Raw genomic sequence first — 24,694 nt, forward strand, 5'->3', positions numbered from 1 at the left:
TATATTAGTATTAATAATATTTTGTAAATATCATCTTTTGTACGGTTTAATTGAAACTATAATAATAGTAATAATTACTATTATTTTAATATTATTAATTAAAACCATTATATTACTCAATTTACTAAATTATATTAAGCATTGATTTGTGAACTGTTAATCATAAAAGTATTGTTTTATTTTTTACTTTTTGAGAATAAATGGTTATCAGTTATTAGAAAAGCGAGACAGAAATTTCTTAATCTGTGAACACCTTTGTTTCCTATCAAACACACAGCATGTCATGACTCTTTAGAGACCCACCACTAGGTGCCATCTGTCGGAAATTTCTAGATAAAATAGATAAGTGTTGTGTTATCTGTAAAATGATCAATCTACGTCTGATAGGGACTGTAAAGGTCATTCTAGACTTTGCATTCCATTCAATTTCTGTTCATACTCCTGAAAACACATGCACTTGAAAAGAGGTTTTGGTTTTGCTGCCTACAGTTAAATATTGGTGATTGGTGATGTGTATATAAAGAGATTGATTGATTTTATTGGTGGGATGTTGTAGATTGTTGCATGTGCACGTGTTCTGCATCAGGTGGGAAAACTGGCAGCAGAACACAGCAGGACAATTTATTGAATTTGTATCTGCTGTCGAGTGTGGTGGTGCTGTGGGCTCTGGTCACGCTCTGGTTGCCTAATGGGGTCACAAAGCTTTTGGCTGGTGCAGTCATGAGAGTCGAAATAAATTGAGGGGTCCATCTTGGGCAGCACTTTCGCTGGGATAAAACAAGCCCTATTTCCAGCCTATTCATCATTTATTCAAACAGAATATTCTGCCCGTGCACGCTTCAGTGGACCCTTTATGGTTTTTCAGTGCAGGGGAAGAAAGAGACCTAGACCACAAAGACTATGTTTTTAACTGTGTTTTCTGCTTTGGTCTGTGTCTGTGTTGCACTCCAGTCTCCTTGCTTCAAGGGCATCTGTCTTGTAATGATCCTGTTTCAGACCCCTGTGGAATGAGTATTAATGCAAGAAAAAATGATCATCACCTGGTCTGGGCATAGGCAGTCTGGAGGCTTTATATGATGTCTGGGTTTATAAAGGATTTATTTGTATTTTATAGCTTTATTTATTTATTATTACTATCAGGGTTGTTATAGTTAATTAAAACTGAAACTAGTTTGTCACTGGAAATATAAGGTATTAAAAACATTTAACCTTTTTAAGTTCATCTAGTTCTCAAGGAAACATTTCTCTTGACGTACTAAAACTGAATTGAATTTTTTTTTTTTAATTTTAACCATAAAGACACTAAGAAAAAAAAGGCAAAGAAAAAAAATTACTAAAATATTAAACTAAAATAAACTGAAAAAAAAATATATACTTCAGTTTTATTATTTAAAGTAAATTTATTTTATACATACAAAGTAGAAGAGACCAGGGCCAGTTTTGTGAATATTTCTTTCTGTGGGTTTAATTCAGATTTAATTTTTTTTTGTCCTGGATTTCTAAATTAAATTATAAGAAGTATTGAATTTTTAATATAGGCCATCGCCTGAAAGGATTAGGTTAAAATTAAACCCCAGTCACTTTTTCTCACAAGCACAGCACGTGATGTGAATAAAATAAAGACAAATGGGAATGAATCATCTGTGATCACACGGGTCAGTGACAGATGAGGCTGTGCTGAAAATGAAGCTGCGCTGCTGTCCTTTTGTCTCATGCAGCAGGTTTGATGAAACTGTGACAAATTGCACTTTGCTGTCATCACACTTACTGCACTCAGCATCTCTTTTTCAGAGCCCAGAGTTCATGTAAGTTTATTGTAGGCGCTCGGTGAGTTCCTCACGTTGTGGAGAGATGCACTCGGACCAGCCCTCACGTGTGTATCTGACTGTGTGTTGGCTTTTCCCGGCAGTGGTCAGCTGCTTGGAGCTCAGCTGGAGGGAGAGCTGGTCAACATGAGCCTGCACGGAGCCAGCGGAGGAGGACCCCTGGACCACCCCATGGAGAGATGGCGCTCTGGTGATCGCTCCAGGGATTCTTCACACGAGAGAGGCGAAGGACAGCTGACCCCCTGCATCAGGAACGTCACCTCACCCATACGCCAGCACCTCAGCGGTGAGCTTTGGCTTGTTCATTCTGTACCATTTAAAACTCCCTCAAATCTTTCAAAATGCTATTCTTAATTCAGTATTAAGTCTACATCAATTATAATTTATTATTAATATTAATTATTATTTATTTTATGGTGATATGGTGTTTTTTGTCCATATCGCACAGCCCTAATAAATAAATAAATAAATAAAAAAATTAATAATAAAAAAAAAAATATATATATATATATATATATATGAGACACACATATACATATATTCTGTACATATACATACACACACAAATATATATATATATATATATATATATATATATATATATATATATATATATATATATATATATATAATATTAATATATGCAAAAGTTTGTGGTCAGTCAGATTGTTTTTTATGTTTTTGAAAGAAGTAACTTATACTCATCAAGGTTGCATTTATGTGAATAAAACCGTAATGTTCTTGAATATTATTACATTTTAAAATTACTGCTTTCTATTTTTGCATATTTTAAAATATCATTTATTTCTGTGATGCAAAGTTGCATTTTCAGCAGCCATAACTCCAGTCTTCAGTGTCACATCATCCTTTAGAAATTATGATATACTGATTTACTGCTCAAACTTACCATTGTGCTGCAAAATATTTTTGGACAAAAATGTTTGTTTTTTGAAAAAATTATTTTTTATGTTTTGAAATGTTACGGTTACTGATGTCGGTACTGGGAGGCTTCACTTGTTTTGACTCCTTTCTTAACTTCCGTATTGTTTGCTCAGACCGTGAACGGGATTCAGGCTGCTCGTCGCGCTCAACGAGTCCCAGGCCTCAGAAAGCATGTACTTCCAGCCTGTTCTATGGTGACCCTCATGGTAAAACCCACAGCTCCGACATGATCTACGTGTGTGAAAACATCAAGGAGGGCCCTCGCAGTTTGAGGACTGCCGAGAGAGTCACTCTGATTGTAGACAACACACGTTTCGTGGTCGACCCATCCATCTTCACTGCCCAACCCAACACCATGCTCGGCAGGTAGGATAAACTTCAGTCACGTCTTTCATTAGTCTGTTGATTATGGCTACTGTAGAACCATTCATATCACGTCAGTGTTTTAATATTAATAAATAACTGGTGGGTGTTGTCTTGAAGGATGTTCGGATCTGGACGGGAACACAACTTCACGCGTCCTAATGAAAAGGGAGAGTATGAGGTTGCTGAGGGAATCAGCTCCACCGTGTTCAGAGCCATTCTGGTGAGTGCTCTATACTTTAAAAGCTTCATTGAGGGTTTAAATATCTCTTTGGCCTAGTGCACCACATATTGATTAAGTGTTGGATTAGACTGCAGTATCAAAATTCACATGACTCCAGCACAAAGCGCACTGTTTTGTTAAAGCTCATTCCAGATGTATTTTTTAACATATAAAAATGGCAACTCAGCTGAACGTTTTCCTCACTGTCGGGTTTCTTTGGTTTCCTCCGTCATCTTCAGAGTCAGTGCCAGCATGTTTTGTATTCTTTTCCTGTCTGATCACTTTGACTGACCTTGAAATCAAATAATAATTAATAAAACGGATAGTCCGGATGATTGGTTCATTAAAATGACAGGTTATTTTATTTAATTATTTTTATGAATGTAGATCCACTAATTATAAGATGTGTATATCTGTTTATTTGTTATACATAAATATAAATAAATATTACATATATTTCTTACATTATATATTTGAGCCATCAGTGTACACAATGTTAAAGAAAAAATATTTCGCATTTTATACAGACTATAATTATAAGATTTATTAAATATGTAGTCAGAAGTGCCGTCATGATTAATTATATCTAAAATAAAAGTTTGTGTTTACATAATGTGTAGGTACTGTGTATATTTGTTTATTTAAATACACACACACACACACACATACATACATATACATATATATATATGTGTGTGTGTGTGTGTGTGTGTGTGTGTGCGTGTTATTTACACTGGTGAAGTGGATCAAAACCTTTCATCAAAGTTCTCCTAAAATGTAAAACCAAAATGTGGTCTCAGGACAACTTTGATGAACTTTTTTGATCCACTTCAGATGTTGACTTCTATATATAAATAATAAATATATAAGCCATCAGTGTACACAAGCAATAAAATGTTAATGCAATAAATAAAACTCAGCAACTCAGCGACCCAGGTTCGATTCCCGTCTTGAGGTCCTTTGCCGATCCCGCTCCACTCTCTCCTCCCAGAAATTTCTGGTCATCTCTCCACTATCCTATCTCAATAAAAAAGGCTTAAAAAAGAATAAAATTAAAACAACTTCATTCTTCTCAGCAATAATACATTCTTAATAAAGTTAAAATAAATGTTAAAGAAATATATGCATATTTAAATTTCAAAATATATGCATATGCATATTTAAAACATTTTGTATACAACAATATATTCTGAGGGAAAAAAAGTTTTTATTATTTTATTTTTATGGATGTTATGGCCACCTTTATTTGGACTACCTTGGCATTCATTACAAAGCCCTCTCCAGAGTCACTGAAAGGGTTAAGCTTCTACCGTGAGCCTCAGCTCAGTGGAAAAATCAGTACATCACTACAGAAATAACAGCCATACTGAATCCTTCTCCTCCTCTTCAGTGAAGTGTTTTGTTGAGCGTCTGTATGCTGAGCTCTTTCCACGTTTGACTGGCTTTAAATGGATCAGTGCGTGTGAAGAGTGGGAAAAAGCAGGGGGTGTGTGTGTGTATGTGTGCGTCTATCTGGCTTCGGAGCCATTTGCTTCTCTTTGGAATAAGTGCTGCTTCAGTAATGGCCGCCTGTTTGTTTTTCCTCTGCGTCTCTCCCTTTTAACCGGCAGGATTACTACAAATCAGGGATAATCCGCTGCCCTGATGGGATATCCATCCCGGAGCTGAGAGAGGCATGTGACTACCTTTGCATCGCCTTCGACTGCAGCACCATCAAGTGCAGAGACCTCAGTGAGTATTCATCAACATGACAAATGCACAGAGTTTTGGCTGGAAAAATGCTCTGATAGTCACCGTAAAGACAGAACTGGACGTCCTTCTGAGTGTTACTGATGTCTGAGGACAGTAGATACGAGAGAGCAGAAGTAGGTCAGTGCCGTATCTGATGTGATTGTCAGATATGGGTCACTGGACACTGATAGTGTGACCCGTTCACATTATTGCTTTTTTAATTGAAAGAATCATGCATATGTCATGATATGGCTGCTGAATCATCATGAGCAGATTTGAATAACGCTCTGGAACGTGTCGGCTGCAGGTGCACTCATGCATGAGCTGTCTAATGATGGCGCCCGGCGGCAGTTCGAGTGCTATCTGGAGGAGATGGTGCTTCCTCTGATGGTGGCCAGCGCTCAGAGCGGAGAGAGGGAGTGTCATGTGGTGGTGCTGACTGACGATGACGTGGTGGACTGGGATGAGGAGTATCCACCGCAGATGGGAGAGGAATACTCACAGAGTCAGTTCACTTCACCTGCACCTCAGTTACACACTGATATCTGTGTCAGTCACAGGGCTGCTGCATTATGGGGGATTTCTGTGAATTGACTGTGGTCATTAGTGGTGCGTGTGCATGTGGTTTCTGAACACCTTTGGCCCTTATAGCTATGAACATTGAATGAAACTGTAAATTGTGCAGCTTGTTGTGTGCTGTTATGATTTTGACTTTGTTGATGATAAAATGAGTAGCAACCACAAAGCAATACACACTAACATAAGCTAGATTTTTGTTTTTAGACAGAAAAGACAAGATGTTTCAAAGATCAGCGTAGGTTTGTAATAGGGGTGTCCATGGTTAACCGGTTAACCGATTAACCGTTTAAAATTGTGTAACCGAGTGAAACATTTTGCTCGGTTAAGTGACGTCAATGGCGTGCTTTGAATTTAGTTGTAATACATTTTTGCACCACCAGAGACCGCCAGAGCGCTCCCAGACATTTGTAATGTCCACAAGAAGAAGTCATTTTTCTAATATGAAGCGGGCAAAAAAAAGTACAGCGTTGGAGCACTTTAAAATTGAGAGTGACGGGGCAAAATGCAAGTATTGCAATACAGTGCTTAGACATACTTCAAGTACAACCTCGTTGTTGTAATCTCAACAGCCAACACCCGGGCATCATTAGGCGATGAGCGAAAGCATCTCAGCTGCGTGGCGTGTCTGTTTTTAATTCGGCTCCCATGTTAACAGGTTAGAGCTTGCCGACTGCCTGCGTGAGACGCGCGGCTCAGGCGCGGCTCGACGCGTGCATGCTAGAAATAGAACTGACGCCTTGTTGGAAGCGTTTCCAGGCAAAATATAATAGGAAAATATGTTTATATGTCATTTTGTACACAAATACATATTAATTCATGACATTTTGATATTTGAAAGTCTATAGGTTGACATAAATTCAGATATAAATGTAATTAAAAAAAATAATTATCGATTTTCAAATATTGTACCTGTCAAACATATCATAGTCATAGCCTTAGCGAGGCGGCCGCGGAGCCTGCTTGTTACCTTCGCCTAAACACGGAAAGTTACATAACCATTACTAGAGCCTGTTCCTTTATTTATAACATAGCCAAAGGTCGGTGTATATTTGCTTTATACATTTTAGGCTTATTCTCAAATACAGATTGTGTTAGTGGGCGGGATTATTAGGTAGTTTTAATAGGACAATTTGACCGGAGAGATTAAATTTTGTCGGACATTTCTTTTTTTGGCCAATGTCTGGAAATTACCGGACAACGGAAACCCTGGCGCACACTATGGTTAACCGATTATTAACCGCTAAGGGCCTCGGTTAACGGTTAATGAAAAACTTGAAAACGTGCAGCCCTAGTTTGTAAGGAATGTGTTTTTGTCATTTTTGCACTCATGTTCATACTGGTTTTGTTTTTGTGTCCTGCAGTTATATATAGCACAAAACTATACCGTTTCTTCAAATACATTGAGAACCGAGACGTTGCCAAATCTGTTTTGAAGGAGAGAGGACTGAAGAAGATTCGATTAGGCATTGAAGGTAAGACACAACATAACATGATTTCACTTGGCTGTTTTCAGAAATAAAATAAGCTCATTTAGACATTTAAACGGATAATCAACCCATAATATAACCCATGTGTCTTTTTATAATAAACGATTGTTGGTAACCAAACAGTTCAGTTCCCATTGGCAAAAAAAAATACTATGGAAGTTAATGGAAACCAAAACTGTTTGGTTACTAACATTCTACAAAATAGTTATATATTACAATAATAAAAATGGTACTAAATAGAACTTTATTTTTATTTTTTTGCAATAATACATTGTCTTAATTGTGACAATGCCTGTGAAAACCCAGCTAAAGTCATTTTTTTTGTGATTTACTGTTTTCTACATAAAATCATTCTTCATAAAGATGTAGAACATTTTGTGAATATATAACTTTTATATCTAAGACAGTCAAAGATTGAAATCATAGTGAAATTAATGGTTGAAATCAAACTTTGATGTTTGTTATCTCATAATTAGATTTTGAGACTTTAGTCTGGACTTCACAGACATGGTCACAAATAATAAAGTTAAAATAAATGTTAAAGAAAAATAAAGAATTAACAGTTTGCATTTTCTGCAAACTATGTGTTTATGCATTTCTCTCTCTGTCTCTCTCTACATATTTTTTTTGTTCATGTTTTATATATATATATATATATATATATATATAAACATTATATAATAGTAAGTTTATACGATAAATGTTATATACTTTTATAAACATATTTTTTATTTTATAAAATGTTCAAATTGGCACTTTGTGTATTACGGTGTAATCTGAGAAAAAATATAAATATAAATTTCTTTTAAAATACACAGAACTTTTATTTTAGAAACTTTGTTTGTTTGTTTGTTTGGAACGTCACAAAGGAGAATAAATGACAATTTTCACTTTTGGTTGAACTATCCCTTTAATTAGCATTCCTGCTAATACTGTACCTGTGTTTGCACCTAGGTTACCCAACCTACAAAGAGAAAGTAAAGAAGCGGCCCGGCGGGCGTCCTGAGGTCATTTACAACTATGTCCAGCGGCCCTTCATCCGCATGTCCTGGGAGAAAGAGGAAGGCAAAAGCAGACACGTGGACTTCCAGTGCGTTAAAAGCAAGTCCATCACCAACCTGGCTGCAGCTGCCGCAGACATCCCTCAAGACCAGCTGGTGGTGATGCACCCCGGGCCTCAGGTGGACGAACTAGACATCCTCCCCAACCACCCTCAGCCCAGCCACCATTACGATCCTGATCCCGACGCCCCGTCCCCGGCCATCTGACCCTCACACAGACACACAAACACACACACACACACACCGTCACCACTGGAGCACTGCAGAGAGAGGCCAGCCAAGTCCCGCTGCCAAGACCGCATTGCCTTTCAAGTCCTCTCCTGCCTTAAGAGTCTCAAAGACGATCGCTGTGGCAGCACATGACCTTTGGACACTTTGCCTTTCTTTCCCTCATAGAACTCAACCAAAGGAGTTTTTTTAATTTAATTAGACACTCAAAGTTGATAATCACTCCTTTGATTAGTATCTGAAGAGATTGTACTAAGTTGTGGTGCTGTGTAGCTACTGCTGTTTAACTTGGCAATAAAATGAAGCACAATCCACTGGAGAACCTGCATCATGTGATGAAATGAGAATCCCCTCTGGTTTTGTCACGTGGACGGGGCGTAACGGAGCACCTGTGGAGCTTCACTGTGATGCATGGCCTCTGAATGAGTACTGAAGTGATGTCATGTTTTTATTGTACCGTATAATTCATTTTGTTGTTATTTGTAGCTGCAGTGAGGTGCATCACGAGAGACGCTCCTCTTGCTTGAGGAATGTTATTTTAATAAACACGATCCAATCAGCATGCTTGGTTTATAAGATCTGCTTCTAAATATAGAAATTACTATTATTCATTTGTCATGTTTTCATAGAATTTTATAAGTAGATCCAAAGAAGATGTATCATTAAAATTTCACACAAAACAAAAATAAAAAAAGAAATTTTGCATAGAGAAAGTTAAGACTTTTAATGTGCATTTTTGTCACAATTAAAGGGATGGATCACCCAAAAGTGAAAATTGGGATTCTGGAACGAAGGTCTTGTGGATTTGGAACGACATGGTGAGTTATTAATGAGAGAGTTTAGATTTTTGGGTGAAGCACATTTACCTGTTTTTTTTTTTTATTATTATTATTATTTTTTTTTATGAAATATAAATATGTGTACATAAAAATATAGTTTGTAGTTAATAAGACTTTGTAAAGTGTTATACTCATAAAAGCTGTATTTCTTTGATGATAACATTAGTAAGAACTGCAATATAGTGAAAAATACTACAATTTAAAATAACTTTTGTATTTGAATGTTTTTAAAAGTCATTTATTTCTGCGATGGAAAACCTGAATTTTCAGCAGCATTACTCTAGTCTTCAGTGTCATATGATCCTATAGAAATGATTTTAATATGCTGATTTTCTGCTCAAGAAACCCAAGAAAGAAAAGATTCCATCACACGTATGTCACTCAAATTAAATTTAGCTTATAAAATGTTTTTGACCTACAAAGTAATTCAGAACAGTGCCAAGTGATTTTTCAGAACTCAGTTGTCAAGCCATAGTCTCTTTCCCCTGACAACATGTTTAATTTCAAAGATTTTACCACTGGATGGCAACATAGAACAAAGATATCTCAGCCACGGACCAATCAAAAGCCAGGAAAGAGACATGGCTGAAACAGCTCCAGGAGGAAACATCTCTAGCAATTCTCCCAAAGACTTTAATAATCTGTGGCAGCCAGCAGATCTATTATTCATCGAGGTAAAAACGGATCATTAATAATAGGCAGTAAAGTGCAAAACAAAAACATCCTGAAGACAATTTTTTTTTTTAATTTTAAAAATATCCACTGCTGATACGTTACACTTTTACCATATATATTTTGCATAAAGAAATCTGACATAATAGAATTACAATATTAGTTACAATCTGCGTATAGAATATTTAACATTTCAACAACGTTTGTAGTGTAAAAACATTAAAACACAAACAAAATGCTATATATATTTATATATGTATAGAAAGAGATCCGTGTTTGCTGATGGGTACCACAGGAATAATCCAGGCCGGTATCTACAGAGAAACGGGCAGGTCGGGAAAAGTCAAGAATCGTGGGAAATGCACAGATCTCCGTTCAACAGGAGGCGGTTGGAAAGAAGTCTGCAGCTCAACCATTGATTCTGTGTGCTTGGAGTAGGAGGTCCTGTATCTAACGGCCACAGCACGTTAGCCTCCGCACACCACTGCAGGGCACTTCCTGTCCAGGAGCCTTTGCGGTTAGACCTGTTTAGCCTTGGACCCAATGAGCATCCTGGTGGGAGTCTGCTGTGGTTTCACAAAGGCCAGGGAAGGTCGCTGAAGTCCACAGGACCGCCGAGGCCAGCGTCGGCTTCGAGGAGGCTCATGATGACGGCCATGGCTGCCTCGTCATTACTGGGGCTGCTGGATCCGGGCTCTTCCATAATGTCAATACTGAGATGGGAGTTATCACCTGCAGGCGGAGAATGGATTAGTGTGTTTGCTTGAGAATATCACATGTGCTTCACTGAAGTGAGACGGTGTATTTCACTGTGTACTCACTCATTAAGGAGTTATTTGAATATGGGTATCCTATCGAATCGGGTCCAGGCAAAAGTCCTGCTGAAGGCAGATCTGGAGTTCCACCATTCTGAATCTAAAAAGATAAAAATGTTACAACATAACAAAACTGTAACGTAAAAGAGTCAAAAGGAACGAGACCTAACCATTTTTTTTATGCACCGGTCAATTTTTAGATTTTTAGAAATATATATACTGTTTCTGACTTATGAAAGAAAACATTCAAAAAATATATATTTGAATGTAAGATTTAGATTTTATTTTTCTAGAAATATTTGCAAATTAGATATAGATAAGTCTGAGAACATAACATTTTAGAAAATCTGGAATACCAAAATAATGATAATATATAATATTAAAAGTTTATTTATTTATTTTTTACCTTATCCACATGGGGAGTCTTGCCTTAAAGGAATAGTTCAACCAAAAATTTTAATTTTCAGCAAATTTCTGTGTTCATTTTTCACTATTGCATTATAATTTGCACAAGGCATTATAATTTTAAATTTCTCCAAATCTGTTCTGATGAGGAAGCAGACTCATCTACATCTTGGATGGTCTGAGGGCAAGTACGTTTTCAGCCCATTTCCTTTTTTGGGTGAACTACTCCTTCAACTGTAGATGTAAATGAGTGAAGAGTGATTCTCTCACCTTCTTTCCCCCTGGAGAGCAGGTGTCAGGTGGGGGCGTGGCAGTGATGTTTAAAGGACTGGAGCCACAGCTTGAAGGGGAGGAGCCTCGAATCCTGGGGGCAGGACATCATTTTAGAATCAAATATTTTTGTGAATGATATTGAAGTGTAGCCTATATGTGCCGGATGCTGCACTTACCTCTGAATCTCCATCACTTCCTCAGCTATCATGCGTCCAATCTTGCCAGCTCCGGCTCTAGTCCCTCCTGGAATACCAGGAACCGTCTGAAGAGGACGTTTCCCCCCTCCTGTCAGAAACACACACACATATAAATGTAAAACCAAAACCAAATCTGAGATCTGTAAGAGAAACTGCTGAGCAGGAATCTGATCTGACCGTCTCCTGATGTTAAAACGCTGTCCATGCTCTGAGGGGACGAGGCTGTCTGTGAATAACTAGGATCTGCTCCCTCCAGCATACTGCCCCTGAAACAACAGCATTCTGCGTTACCATCTAATTCAGAGAAAAACACCTCCGACATAAAGGAATGTGTCATTTCAGAGTTAAAAACTGGCAGGATCAGAAATTATGGTTTATGTAATACTTAAACAATACTGTTTAATAAATAATAATAACAACAACATTATTCTTTACATCATTATCATTATTAACACACATCATATACAAATACAGTATTAATAGTATCTAAAAAATAATTCGCGTATTACGATACTAACAACTAATAATATTAAATTAAATGAGAACATTATTAAATTTGTTCTTATTATTGTAATATTCCATTTACTTTAATAAAATAATAATACTATAAAACTATTCACTATAATACAATTTAACGTGTGTGTGTGTGTGTGTATTACTTAATTTTATAATCATTTATATGATTTAATTTATAAAATTATACATGTTATACAAAATGAATCAATTTTATTTTTTCATAATTTATAATAAAAAAATAATATTTTTCAACATTGTCATCAGAAATGCTGTTTTTAAAGTAAATGTCACTTTAGAATCATATGCACACTAATTAATTGTGTACAGTAACAAAGTAAATGCGCTCAGTTTCAAGTTTTTAAAGTAGTGTATGAAAGGCAAATTTATATGATCATGTCCTCTGCATTATTTAAGAAAGAGGGTTGATTTCATTATTTCGATTGAGCACAACCGTACTGTGACGTGACACTTACGAGACCACAGTGTTTGTAGAGACGATATATTCCACCTCTTTAGTCCAGGGGTTCATGAAGCTGAACCAGCGGCTCCTCAGAGTGATGAAAGAGCCGTCCTTTATCTTGAATTTGTAACAGTTTGTATTAATCTTTTCTCTCATCTGTAGCACTGAAGCAAAAAAGCAAATGAGCATTTATTACAAATGGCATTATAACAGTAAAGTACTTTTTGAACCTTCATTTCCAAACAGTATGAGTAAGGTGATCGAGCCAATAAAACAGAAACCTTGTCTGTGGCACTCGGCGAGGTGACCGATGTCATCCTGATGAAAATACTCATAAAATGACGTTCCTAGAAGCTCCTGAGGCAAGTACGCCAGGATAGCTGTCGCCCTAAACAGAAACAATGAATTGTGGTGATCAACTAATGGATCAAATGAGATGCTAATTCACTGACATGAACTGAAATCAATACTTGTAGACCCTTGAGGTTTCTGACAGTTCAAATCTCATTTTAGTGAGTTATCAAATCTGCTCACCCCACACATTATTAATGCTCTTTTGAACCTTAGAAGTGCATAGCAAATTTGATCTGGTGCCCTATAAAAGATCCTCACAAATGGATGATTCTTGTAGCTGATGTAAGATGGATCTAAAAGCACCTTCTCACCTCTGGTCGACGAAAACAAACTTGCCATCGATCGCGTGGCGGGAGACGTATTCAGTGGGTTTAACGCGGATGTCGCCGTTCATGGGCTGGGGGATGATATGTGGGTGTAGGCGGCCGATGGCCACTAGACAGCTGAGGTTGCAGCCCTCATTATCAGGTTCGTTATCCTCATCTAAACCCATCTTGGTGGGCGGCCAGCTTTTCAGGTAGCCAGTGCTATGGATGGTACAGAAACTCTTGCGGTCTGCTGGAGAGAGAGGGAAAGATTTATCCACCAGCCTCTGAAGCAAAAAAGCCATAAGAGATCACAAAATAATGGAAAAACAGCAAATAGCAGGTATATTTTATTAATAAATATACTCTGTATATGGAATATATTATTAAACTAATTCATATATAACCCCATTTAATAAATTTAAAAAAAAATACATAAATTTAATAATTCAATCATTTAGAATTTAATAATTCTAATATTATTTTAAAAAATATTATTTTTACATGTTAAACATATGCATTTTTACAAATATTATCTTTCTCGTTCTCATTTACACATTTTCATTACTTAATAACAAATTATATTTTATAATATAACAGCCTCTTAAGAAACAAAGTTATTTGTGAACACAAAAAAAATATTATATATACACACACACACACACACACACAAAAACCCTAATCTTTTTTTAAATAGATTTAATCTTAAAATTTTACGTTTAATAATTTATTTATAATTTAAGAATTATAAAATAAGATATTATTACATTAATTTATTATTAATTAATTATTACATTAATCTATACACGTACACACTGATTTTTTTATTTTAAAAATAAAGATATATATTTAGTTTATATACACACACAGACACGCATTCATTTATTTTAATATATATTTTTTTTTTACTCTGTTTACTGTATTCAGAGTCTTTTATCCAATGCAAACTACCTTCAAAGTGAGCGATACCTTTCTTTTTAGAGCAAGTTGAGGGGAAGTCCTTGTCCTCCATCTTGACAGACTGACGGTTGCATTTCATTCTACAGAAGAAAGACCGCCGGGCCCCTGAACACAGTCTTGAGGGGCCGGGAGTGATGTCAGTCTTCACTGGCAGACCAGCTTCAGAGAGAACTCAACATCAGTTCAACTGACTTTGGCTTAAAGGTGAGTAAAAACATTTATAAAAACAAACTTTACTTTTGGCATCGATGAGTCGTTCCCGTGGAGCCGTGTCTGATGATGACAGCTGCTCTTTAACTTTGGCAATGTCTTTTGGATGCAGGTAATCAAACAAACTCTGGCCAATCAGATCATTCTGATGGTTCAAAAGAAAACAATCGGCATTAACGCCAAAGCCTTTACTGTACCGGAGCATGGAGATCACTGTCAAGAAATTATACCTGAGTGTAGTTGAGAATTTTATAGACCGACTCCGAGACGAACAGAATCTTTCCACGATCGCAACCAACTACAAAGAGGAAGCCATCGGCAGCCTGCGGAGAGAGAGGCAAGGAGGGTTTTTAAAACAGATCCTAAAAGTTTTCCACAAGATAAAAATCTCAAAAGCCTCGGGGTTGAGATTTTAAACACACCCTTAAAATCAAGTGCTTTAATTCATCATCTGACAAGAATGCTGGCTTATAGTTAGCTTCGGTGTATGGGTTGGCGGCGCCTACAAGAAAAAGAGAGAAAGAGAAAAGCCAAGCATAGTTAAATGTGGAAAAAGTTTGGTTTTAGACTCATACTGAGCTCGATCAAATGCTTTTTGGCCTGTGCTGTGGCAGAAAGCTCTCACCTCGTAATGTCTTCATGTGTTGGACGGCCATGCGCAGTACAGTGAGTTTGTCCAGCTTGCGAGACATGGCATTGCAAGTGGGGACTAACGAAGCCAACTCGTCTATAAAACTGTTCATTTTATCCCTGCGTCTCTTCTCTATCTGACTGTGAGCCTCCCTAAAAACATAAGACAACACAAAATAGTTAGTTGGAAACATACAAGCAACACCTCTTTTTCATGAAACATTAATTAAGCAGAGAAAAGTTTCATCTTCACCTTACCTGGCATTTTTTATCCGGCCCTGCTGGTCATCCCTGGATTTAGGAGAAAATATTTATATTTATCAGAGATTAATCATTCTTTGACTCATTGGTCTCTTTAGGTTTTAAAACTGCCTTTTTAAATATAACAGCACATAATTCAAATCCATTTACCTTCCCATTGTCTTATCTTTATCTGTGTCCATACTATCACTGTGAAAATCAAGAGAAAAACCACAGCAGTCGATAAAACAACCTTTTACAACAGTTTTCTAATTACATTATTTTTCACTTCCTATTAGTATGTAAAGTATATGTGAAAAATATTAGGAAACATTTCTACTCACTCAAACGAAAAGCCATCAATCCTGTGAAACAAAATATTAAATATATACATTATTAAACAAATCTCAAAACAAATGAATAATTATGAATATTATGAGATTACAATTCATAAATCTGTCGTTTATTTTAGACTGCCTAATTTCCAAGTAATCAAAAAAACAAATCTCTAAAACTATTTAATGTGAAACTACTTGGATTGATGAAATGCATAACTGCTCAAACAATAATCCATGAATACTATTCTACTACACTATCAGGAGTTCACGCACTGGTATTCGGTGGTGCTGCCCTTCCTCTTGCGGTTGTAGTCCATGCCCGTGGTGCCAATGGAACTGCTGATGAGATCTGCAGAACTCTGGGACATGAACTCATTCATTGTGGAGGAGATGTCCATTCTTTGGTCTGCCATTAGATCATCTTAACACAGGCAAAAAAAAAAAAAAATCTAATTCAAGAACAGTTCTTTAAAATGGCTACAATATGCTGCATTATATCAGTGTGTGTATAGAGTAGAAAACATGCTCACCACACAGATTCAGTCAAGCAGCTGTTCAATGTGTGTCCTTTCACATGTGACAAGATCCTGTGGACAAAAATAAAACTGCATTTATAACAAACAAATCAAAGTTTCATAGAGACATTCCAGTTGAGGTTATGAGAAGTTAAAGTTACAACTAAGTCAATATTCATAAATAGAAAAAAAAACTTTATTTAGTCCGTGAACCATTTTTAACCAAATGGATCAACCCTTTATTGGACCCCATTAGTTTTGATGTATAATACAATACATTTTTATTTCTATAGCATTTCTAAAACAACTTCCACTGATCAAAGTGCTTTCCAGAACCTTAAACTCAATTCTAAAGTTTACAGGCAACCAGTAAAGAGAGACTAAAACTGGGGTGATAGTCCTCCTTCTTTGTACAAATCAGAAGCTTGGCGAAAAGATGGAGATCAATTGGAGGATGGATCAATTGGGATATATATATAGCTAGGTATCATCAGCATACAGATGATGCTAAATATTGTGTTTATTTTGCCTAATGGGCAAATTTACAATGAAAACAAAATAGGCCCAAGAATAGAACCCTGTGGCACACCGCTGTTTAATTTAATCAATGCAGAACACAAATTAGAAGATCTATCCTTTAAACATCTAGAGTCAACTGCCAATATTGTTATGGAGGCCAGATTCTGTAATATGAAGGGTCCTAAACCTGACTGGGACCATCTGTTAGAGCATTCACAACTAAATATGGAACAAATTGTGCTAAAATGTCCTTCTCGAAAATATATTTTCATTTTAATATAGGTCATTAATTACTTACAACTTTATAATTTAAATTAGTTTTGTATGGTAAGTGGTTAAAATAAGCAGGTACATTTCCAGAGTTCAAACAGTAGCACATAAAACATCAAACAAATTTAACAGCAGCCAAGGAGGTATTGAGAGGGAGAGAGAGAGAAAAAAGAGAGATATTCTACAGAATACAGAAAGTCATGCAGGTTTAGACTAAAGTAAGTGATGACAGTATTTTCTTTTTTGGGTGAATGATTTCTTTAAGTTAATAGGTAACTTGAGCTTCCTCATTATCTACAAACAAACTGACAAAGAAAAAAATCTCTCTCATACTCCCACAAACCCTCACATACACACGGAGGAAACGGGGAGCTTCATCAATGACCTGCTCTGGTTGCCAGGAAACCCTTGGAAAGCTCACAATCTAGGCCACATTTATTACATAAATGCAACTGGCAGAAAGAAAGGGCCGGAAGACCCATTTTCTCTTGCCGTAAATGAAACAGGAGTCCCCTGTGTTCAAATGGGATTTTCTGCCAAAATAAAAAGTGCATTTGCAGACCCAGCCATTGAAATGCCTACGCTGGAGCAACAGTGCAGTTATAAGTGTGATGCATACATTATTTTTCAAATTCACATAGTTAAACAAAAGGTTTTATTCTCATAGGCTCACCGCCATCACTCCACCCATCTCCAAATGATCTATTCTTGAGTGCGTGGGCTTGCCTTAACAGACTGCCGAAGATAAAGAAAAAGAGGAAGAAGCGACAAGCAAAAAAAAAAAATAGAAGTAGGTCATCTCAGCTTATTTGAATTCAAGGGGATTTCATTATGGTGAAAGCCAAACATGCAAATCATACCTCTCTTCATGGCAACATGATTATAATGTCACATTTAAAGACCTACCTGTATTACTCATCCCAATTACAAGCCTCAATTCACGTTGTTACAGACCAATTCAGGAGAAACATGACGTGTGGATGAACTTAGAAAGTCCAGACGAGGTTTAAGGAAAAAAAACAAATTCTGGAAATGAGTGCTGATGAACGCCCTAACGATGAGTGTTTGATGCTGTCCTTTAGGAATGCAGTTACTTCAACTGAACACCACACACCCGTCTTACAATATGGAAGCAGCACTTACATATAACTTGTTGAACTTGTCACGACTAAAAGCAAACTGTCTTTTAAGGTAGGTATAGTATTTTTCACAAATGTAAAGCTGGAGCAAGTCACATGCATAGTAATATTTGGTGTTCAAATGTTAATTAATATACTATTAACATTTTTAAATATTAGTATTGTAAATATTCAACATTTATTCTTATTGTATTAACAGTATATTTTAATAAGAAACATATGAAATAACATAAAAAATAGATAATGAAAAAATACAGAAATAAAAAATAAATTGTAAAAGGTATTTACAATAATAAATGATCAATTAATAATAATAAATTATATTTAATAATAATATATAATTAAAAATAAATTAATTTCATTATTATAAATATTCACACTGTAATAAAAATGCCAAATTAAGCCTCACTACTGTGGCACCTTGTCACAAGTGGGCAAAATATGTTAGATGAATTATTTATTTTTAAATTGTAGAAATGTTCAAATGTTTTTGTAGTCAAGAGTTGAACACTGGTGCCTTACAGATACAGATTTTATCTTGCAAATATAAATCAGTGTTAAGAAATAAAGTAAAAACTAAGCCTGTCTGCCTTTCACAAGTGTTTTTCAATAAAAGTACATCCAGTTTTGGCTTTTTTCTTTTCCAAATTAATTTAGAGTTCCAGATTATATTTTCATTATGAAATAAGTGAAAAGTTGCGCTGAAAATTTACACGAAATTCAAAGAACACTGCTTCAGTGAAAGCAAGAACATCTGACCTTTTGCAAAAATTAGTTCTGGTAAGTGTCACAAATCAGCTTGCATTTGTTTGGTTGCCTGGTAATAGAGTATCATCTTAAATATTCCATGTTTAACGTGTCCGATTTTTTAATGCATTTTTGGACTTCATTGTATGCATATAGTCAGCTGTCTCTGGCTAGTACGCAGTCTGGTTAAAAAAAGCCTTACTTGAATGGAGACTAACCTCACGCCCTTTATCTGTTTTTTCATAATGGCAACAAAACGGACATGGAGCATAACGACGTCACTGTAGCTCTGACTCAAACCATAGTGAGCTGCCTACCTAGAAAGCATCACTTGTCTGTCAGCACAAGCATGCTGTCTAGATCGACAGCTCATACGGCTTCGAGACAAACCCAATATTTCTAAGGCGAACACAGAAGATATAAGGTAAACTGAAGTACCTTTTGAAGTGACCAACCCACACAGCAGGCTCGAGCACACTTGCACTCCCTCTATTCAATAATCTTAAAGGGGACGCGCACCATTAACCTCACATCGATAATGGGTGTGGGTTTGTGGCTACGCTGTGCTATGATTTATGACTTTCTAACTAAATCACTGACACTAATACTGTTTGTGTTGTGGTGGCAGCTGCATCGGTTCTAAGGTATTCAACCCTAGAAATGTCACGGACGCCCCTCCTACTGAAATCAATATGCGAGCGGACACAAAACCCGCACTTAATACATCGATAAGCAGAACGCGATACTTAGATCCGATGGTCAAACGTTAAATCGTCACACTTACCGGAGGAATAGCTAAACATCACAGTTTGTTTCGGTTGTTTGGCGTCCGGTCCGTGAGGAACTGTGACATAAACGGAATCAGTCTCTGACCTACTTTTCTTTCCTTCGTTCGTGTGACTGTCGGACCACTAACCTATATTTTCCACCAATAGGATCTTTGGATAAAAAGGTGCACTTTTTGTGGCCAATCAGAATGGCGCTTACATTTCGCGGCGGAATGATTGACACACGGAGTAGCCAATCAAACGGGGTTTCTCGCGATTCACTGACATGGCTGATGATCCCAGTAAGGGGTGGTTCTCAATCGCATGTTGCTGCATTGTGTCTATTGTACTTGCTCCTTTGAGAAATGGATGAGATTGTTGAACATCATTAGCTTAACCTGTAGATCTTTTGATTTCTTTGAGAGGGATGCCGAGTTTACAATTGTGTTTATAACCTATCCGGATAAAAACAAAGAAGAGACAGTGGTAACGGAGACAATATCCAAGTGGAAAAATAAACAGCTAAAACCACAAAAGGAGAGGAAATGTAGAACAATGTTTTCATATACATATATATATATATATATATATATATATATATATATATATATATATATATATATATATATATATATATATATATATGGTGGCTGTTTGACTGTTTGAAAAGAAATGTTCGCATTAATCAATTACTATAAATTTCTGGTGTTGCTATACATTTTGAGATTGTTTTTGAAAGAGAGAGAGAAATGTTTGAAAACCACTACCCAAAACCTTAGGTACTCTTTAACATTTAGCTGGTTCCTTTAAATGCATTATTCATGCAGCGATCGAGTCACACCACAGGAATATTTAAAATGAACTAACGTATGAAGACAAAATGGTAATTAGTAAGAAGATAAACATTTCAATGTACAGACTGATTTACTACGAAATCAATGAATAATTCTGAATAATTCTAATTAAATGAATGAATAATTATAATAAAAGTTATTAGCAATGAACAAAATTCAAAATTCATTATTATGATATATATATATATATATATATATATATATATATATATATATATATATATATAAATTTATACATATATATATATATATATATATATATATATATATATATATATATATATATATATATATATATATACGTACACACACACACACACACACACACACACACACACACACATATATATATATATATATATATATATATATATATATATATATATATATAAAAGATACACTTATTTCCACATTAATTATAGTAAATTAGATATCACTAATTCAAACATAATAATAATAAGCAAATATAAAAGATCAGGCAATTTTAAATATATTGTCTAGATTGCGTAGACAGGTTTTTTTTCTGTTAGTTCAATAGAAACATACTCCACTATATACAGAGTACACAATATGTAGGAATATACTTTTGGTGTAGTTTTAATATATTTTTTTGCAACTGTGTAAGCTTTGCAAATTTGACCATGTCTGAATTTAAATACAATAAAATATGGGCCATCTTAAAAAGATTATAGGTGTACAAGTATGTAAAAGTTGAGTATGTAAAATCAACCTTTAAAACTGATTTAATTTAATTCATCTTATATTACTTTTTCTCAATTGGTTTTCTGTGTCTCTCTTTAAATATAGAGTGTACTTCTCTTTTAGTTGTAAATTAAAAGCTATCAAGAATACGATAAAATCTCATACATGTGGCTTAGGTGGTCACATGTAAACAAACCCGTGACGTCATCCTCACGCGCCTCCTGTTATCAGACCGGATGTTTTCTTTTTTTGTTCCGCTAGTGATTGTAACCGTATTTGCTAACAAATATAGATTGTAGACGTTATCTGTAACCAGTATTGTGGTTTAACAGCTCACAATGTCTTTAAGTTACAGTGTAAAACATTAGCAAGCCGTTCATTCAACAAAACAGTCAGCCGGATGAAATCGCCTTAGTTAAACAGCTGAAAATAACAACATTTAGGTAAGTAAAGCGTTATGCAGTCGTGCCTATGTATTCAATCAAATTTCAGGAAACACATTGTATAATACTTATGTATTAGATGTATAATCGTTGTTGTAAAATGTAGTATTTTATACAAAATGTAAAAATATTATCTGTTAATGATGTCTTCATTATTTAATGAGTTTGAATAAAATAAGATTTTGATGGCAGCCATTGTTTAAAGATGTATATTTTGATAATGAATTGGAGTAAAACATATGGAAGCTTACTTTTACCATTAATTATGACTTTTCATCTCACAAATGTATTAATACTACTATTATACTATACATATAAAACTTTGTAATTTTTGAGTTCAGTGCTTGTGTTGACTGCATAGACTGAGTGCACCATGGGCGCTGAACAGAGTGGAGATGCTGATCATAAACATTCAGACTTCAGCACTTCAGGTACTCAACATTATATTAATAACGCAATGTTTATTCTTGATGTGAGATATGTTACATGGAAATGAAATGCCTTTTTTATGTTGTAAATATTCTACCATTACCTGTTATTTAGTTCTGTTTTGTTGTTTCAGTTGTTCCCTCTCCAGTCAAGCATAGAGCCAAAATGGATGACATAGTAGTTGTTGCCCAAGGAACTCAGTCATTACGGAATATCCATAATGATCCAGATGTAATAAAACTGCAGGAAATTCCCACCTTTCAGCCTCTTCTGAAAGGTAATTAGCAGTCCAAATGCAAAAATGGTAATTAAATGGTTTATAATAGATCTGGGACTCGGTTGTGCTGTTATTTTTGATATAAAACAAAGTTACAGCTTTTGACTTTTTAGTGTGCTGTGATATCGACCAAGCTCTAAAGAGGACTTCTTTACTACATATTCATTATATTTTTACTTAAGTGATGTTTTTATTATTTAATGTATGTTTTAATAAGTCCTTAATGAAAATATATTTTGATGGCAGCCATTGTTCAAAGATGCATATTTTAATTATATAAACAAGAAATTCTGAGGAAAACAAGTCAGAATTGTAAGATTAAAAAGTTGCTATTACCTATACAAAAAGCTGATGGAAAAGCTGCTGTATGTGCAATTTAAATGTTTGCATACAACAATCAAATTTGGCCTCTGTTATTAATTTTTACCTTCAATATTATATTAATAGTCTAACTGACAGGGTTTCCTGTATAGTTTACAGCATTAATTGAGAGAATGTTTTCCTGACAACTATCCAAATTGTTTAACATTTGAAGAACAAATCATTCTGGGGAAACATGCATAGTAAACTTATAAAGCTGCAGTGCCCAACAGAAAAGGGAAAACACTCGTACATTTCTGCTGACCGATGAAGGCTGTAATATTAAGGTTATCCACTAGATAGGATAAGAAATATTTTAAGCCTTCTATTTCTCATATGTTTTTGCAATCCATTAGAATAGAAAACAAATGCATCGATTAGAATCGTTTTGTGGAACCTGTGTCAATATCCACCCGTAGTTCATAATTATATGAATCTCACTTTGAGCCTAATGCCAGTGTCATTCTCTCAGGCGTGCTCAGTGGACAAACCTCTCCGTGCACTATCTGTTTAGAAAAGCTGGATTCGGCACAGGTACTGCAGCTGTGTGTCCGATATCAGAATCATCTACACCAGTGTGCGGAAGCTGTTGCCTTTGACCAGAACGCTCTGGTCAAGAGGATCAAAGAGGTATTCACCATCATTTCTATTGAATTTTACGGTTTCGGCAAGCCAGCTGTTTTTTTTTTTTTTTTTTTCAGATGGATCTGTCAGTGGAGGTGTTATTCAGCATCATGCAGGAAAGGCAAAAGCGGTATGCCAAGTACGCCGAGCAGATCCAGAAGGTCAATGAGATGTCAATGATTCTGAGACGTATTCAGATGGGCATCGACCAGACGATGCCGCTGATGGATCGTCTCAACAATCTGCTGCCCGAGAGCGAGCGCCTTGAGCCCTTTAGCATGAAACCTGACGGAGAAATCAAATAGAGTTTGACAACAGTTGTTAAAAAGTTAATAGTAATAATTGACTTTTGCTTTATAGAGACCTACCTCAGGTCATGTCTCGTTGTTACCTAACTTTGCACTCTGAAAGGCTTTTTGTGTGCCTGGATCAGGTGTTATCTTGCATAAAACAGGTTACATGGTACAAATTGAAAAAGGTTAACACCTAAATGGTGTATGCATGTGTATATATTTACTTAAAAGACATAATTGAGTGGTTTTAAAGGGCATGATTCTGCCTCTGGAATTGAAAATGTTATTTAATGAGATGTCATTCATGCATATGATGCTTTTGCACTTGAGAGGCTTTTTGTAGACTAGTGTCATTAAAGTTGTTGGCATTAAATCCTTTATTCATACACTGTGTGATTTATAGAAGAATAGTATGGTAGGAATGCTTTATTAACAAGTCACTGACGATTATCTTAAAGTAATAGCTCACATAAAAATTTAATTTTTATTAAAATTTGCTCACCCTTAGAACACATGCAGATGATTTAGTTTTTTCAGTGAAACAGATGTGGAGAAATTTAGTATTACTCAACAATGGTGCGTCTGCAGTGAATGGGTGCCGTCAGAATGAGTGTCCAAACAGCTGAACATGACTCCAGTCCATAAATTAATGTCTTATATCAAGCAACAAACTGCCTGTTTGTAAGAAACATATCTAAATTTGAAAGGATAGTTCACATTAAAAAAAACCCCTAACATTAATTACTCACCCTCATGTTTTTCCGAGAGCTTTCTGGCCCTGCATAGACAGGGTACTACCATGATCAAGGGACAGAAACGTAGTAAGGACATTGTTAAAATGGTCCATGTGACATCAGTGGCTCTACTGTAACTTATGAATTTAATACTTTTTGTGTGAAAAAAACAAACAACTAATGACTTTATTCTATAATTATTCTTTCACAATATGTGCGTGTTTTCCTCTGAATGTAAACGACTCACACATGCTTTGTTTACATGCGGACTTACTTAAAGCACTACTAATTTATTTATATGTAAAACATTTTAAAATACACTTTCAAAAATATAATAACGTTTAAAATAAGAATAAAGTAGCATTCG

General features: G+C 35.6%; 3 protein-coding genes across 10 annotated transcripts in view; 2 read left to right on the plus strand and 1 right to left on the minus strand.

The window, feature by feature from the left end:
• btbd10a (BTB (POZ) domain containing 10a) overlaps positions 1–9,002 on the plus strand; it is a 13,578-nt gene extending 4,576 nt beyond the window's left edge. For all 5 annotated transcript variants that reach the window (XM_052598099.1, XM_052598096.1, XM_052598098.1 and 2 more), the window contains 7 exons: positions 1,910–2,112; positions 2,882–3,134; positions 3,252–3,354; positions 4,965–5,085; positions 5,393–5,590; positions 7,026–7,136; positions 8,106–9,002. In XM_052598099.1, coding sequence (XP_052454059.1) covers positions 1,953–2,112; positions 2,882–3,134; positions 3,252–3,354; positions 4,965–5,085; positions 5,393–5,590; positions 7,026–7,136; positions 8,106–8,419 — 1,260 coding nt within the window. In that variant the 5' untranslated portion in view covers positions 1,910–1,952 and the 3' untranslated portion in view covers positions 8,420–9,002. The remainder of the gene's footprint in view (positions 1–1,909; positions 2,113–2,881; positions 3,135–3,251; positions 3,355–4,964; positions 5,086–5,392; positions 5,591–7,025; positions 7,137–8,105) is intronic.
• Positions 9,003–9,488: 486 nt separating this feature from the next.
• bmal1a (basic helix-loop-helix ARNT like 1a) lies at positions 9,489–19,784 on the minus strand. 3 transcript variants are annotated; one of them, XM_052598229.1, is made up of 19 exons: positions 19,629–19,784; positions 16,185–16,241; positions 15,928–16,075; positions 15,661–15,681; positions 15,488–15,526; positions 15,335–15,367; positions 15,072–15,229; positions 14,869–14,948; positions 14,677–14,769; positions 14,474–14,591; positions 14,246–14,395; positions 13,283–13,526; positions 12,899–13,005; positions 12,631–12,781; positions 11,819–11,907; positions 11,621–11,729; positions 11,442–11,535; positions 10,773–10,866; positions 9,489–10,683 (listed from the first exon to the last, which is right to left on the minus strand). In XM_052598229.1, the coding sequence occupies exons 3-19, from the start codon at positions 16,065–16,067 to the stop codon at positions 10,526–10,528; spliced, it is 1,878 nt and encodes a 625-aa protein (XP_052454189.1). In that variant the 5' UTR covers positions 16,068–16,075; positions 16,185–16,241; positions 19,629–19,784; the 3' UTR covers positions 9,489–10,525. The 3 variants fall into 3 exon arrangements, with proteins under 3 accessions (XP_052454189.1, XP_052454187.1, XP_052454188.1); XM_052598227.1 differs by having other exon boundaries at positions 13,283–13,529; XM_052598228.1 differs by having other exon boundaries at positions 13,283–13,529; positions 16,185–16,248; positions 19,629–19,726.
• Positions 19,785–21,371: 1,587 nt separating this feature from the next.
• Positions 21,372–23,979, plus strand: LOC128014300 (BLOC-1-related complex subunit 5). Of its 2 annotated transcripts, none has more exons than XM_052597764.1 (5): positions 21,372–21,610; positions 21,952–22,041; positions 22,173–22,316; positions 23,149–23,306; positions 23,378–23,979. In XM_052597764.1, the coding sequence occupies exons 2-5, from the start codon at positions 21,984–21,986 to the stop codon at positions 23,603–23,605; spliced, it is 588 nt and encodes a 195-aa protein (XP_052453724.1). In that variant the 5' UTR covers positions 21,372–21,610; positions 21,952–21,983; the 3' UTR covers positions 23,606–23,979. The 2 variants fall into 2 exon arrangements, with proteins under 2 accessions (XP_052453724.1, XP_052453722.1); XM_052597762.1 differs by having other exon boundaries at positions 21,972–22,041.
• Positions 23,980–24,694: the final 715 nt, after the last annotated feature.

This window comes from Carassius gibelio, chromosome B25 (genome assembly GCF_023724105.1).
Source record: "Carassius gibelio isolate Cgi1373 ecotype wild population from Czech Republic chromosome B25, carGib1.2-hapl.c, whole genome shotgun sequence".
NCBI classification, from domain to species: domain Eukaryota; kingdom Metazoa; phylum Chordata; class Actinopteri; order Cypriniformes; family Cyprinidae; genus Carassius; species Carassius gibelio.

What these genes read in the sequence shown, in the direction of transcription:
- LOC128014300 (XM_052597764.1), top strand. Translation starts at nt 21,984, where the DNA reads ATGGGCGCTGAACAGAGTGGAGATGCTGATCATAAACATTCAGACTTC. An exon ending in TTCAGACTTCAGCACTTCAG is followed by an intron (nt 22,042 to 22,172) that starts GTACTCAACATT and finishes TTGTTGTTTCAG; the next exon opens with TTGTTCCCTCTCCAGTCAAG. An exon ending in CTTTCAGCCTCTTCTGAAAG is followed by an intron (nt 22,317 to 23,148) that starts GTAATTAGCAGT and finishes TCATTCTCTCAG; the next exon opens with GCGTGCTCAGTGGACAAACC.
- bmal1a (XM_052598227.1), bottom strand. Translation starts at nt 16,067, where the DNA reads ATGGCAGACCAAAGAATGGACATCTCCTCCACAATGAATGAGTTCATG. An exon ending in GGCCGGATAAAAAATGCCAG is followed by an intron (nt 15,230 to 15,334) that starts GTAAGGTGAAGA and finishes TTATGTTTTTAG; the next exon opens with GGAGGCTCACAGTCAGATAG. An exon ending in TTTGTTTTCGTCGACCAGAG is followed by an intron (nt 13,006 to 13,282) that starts GTGAGAAGGTGC and finishes GTTTCTGTTTAG; the next exon opens with GGCGACAGCTATCCTGGCGT.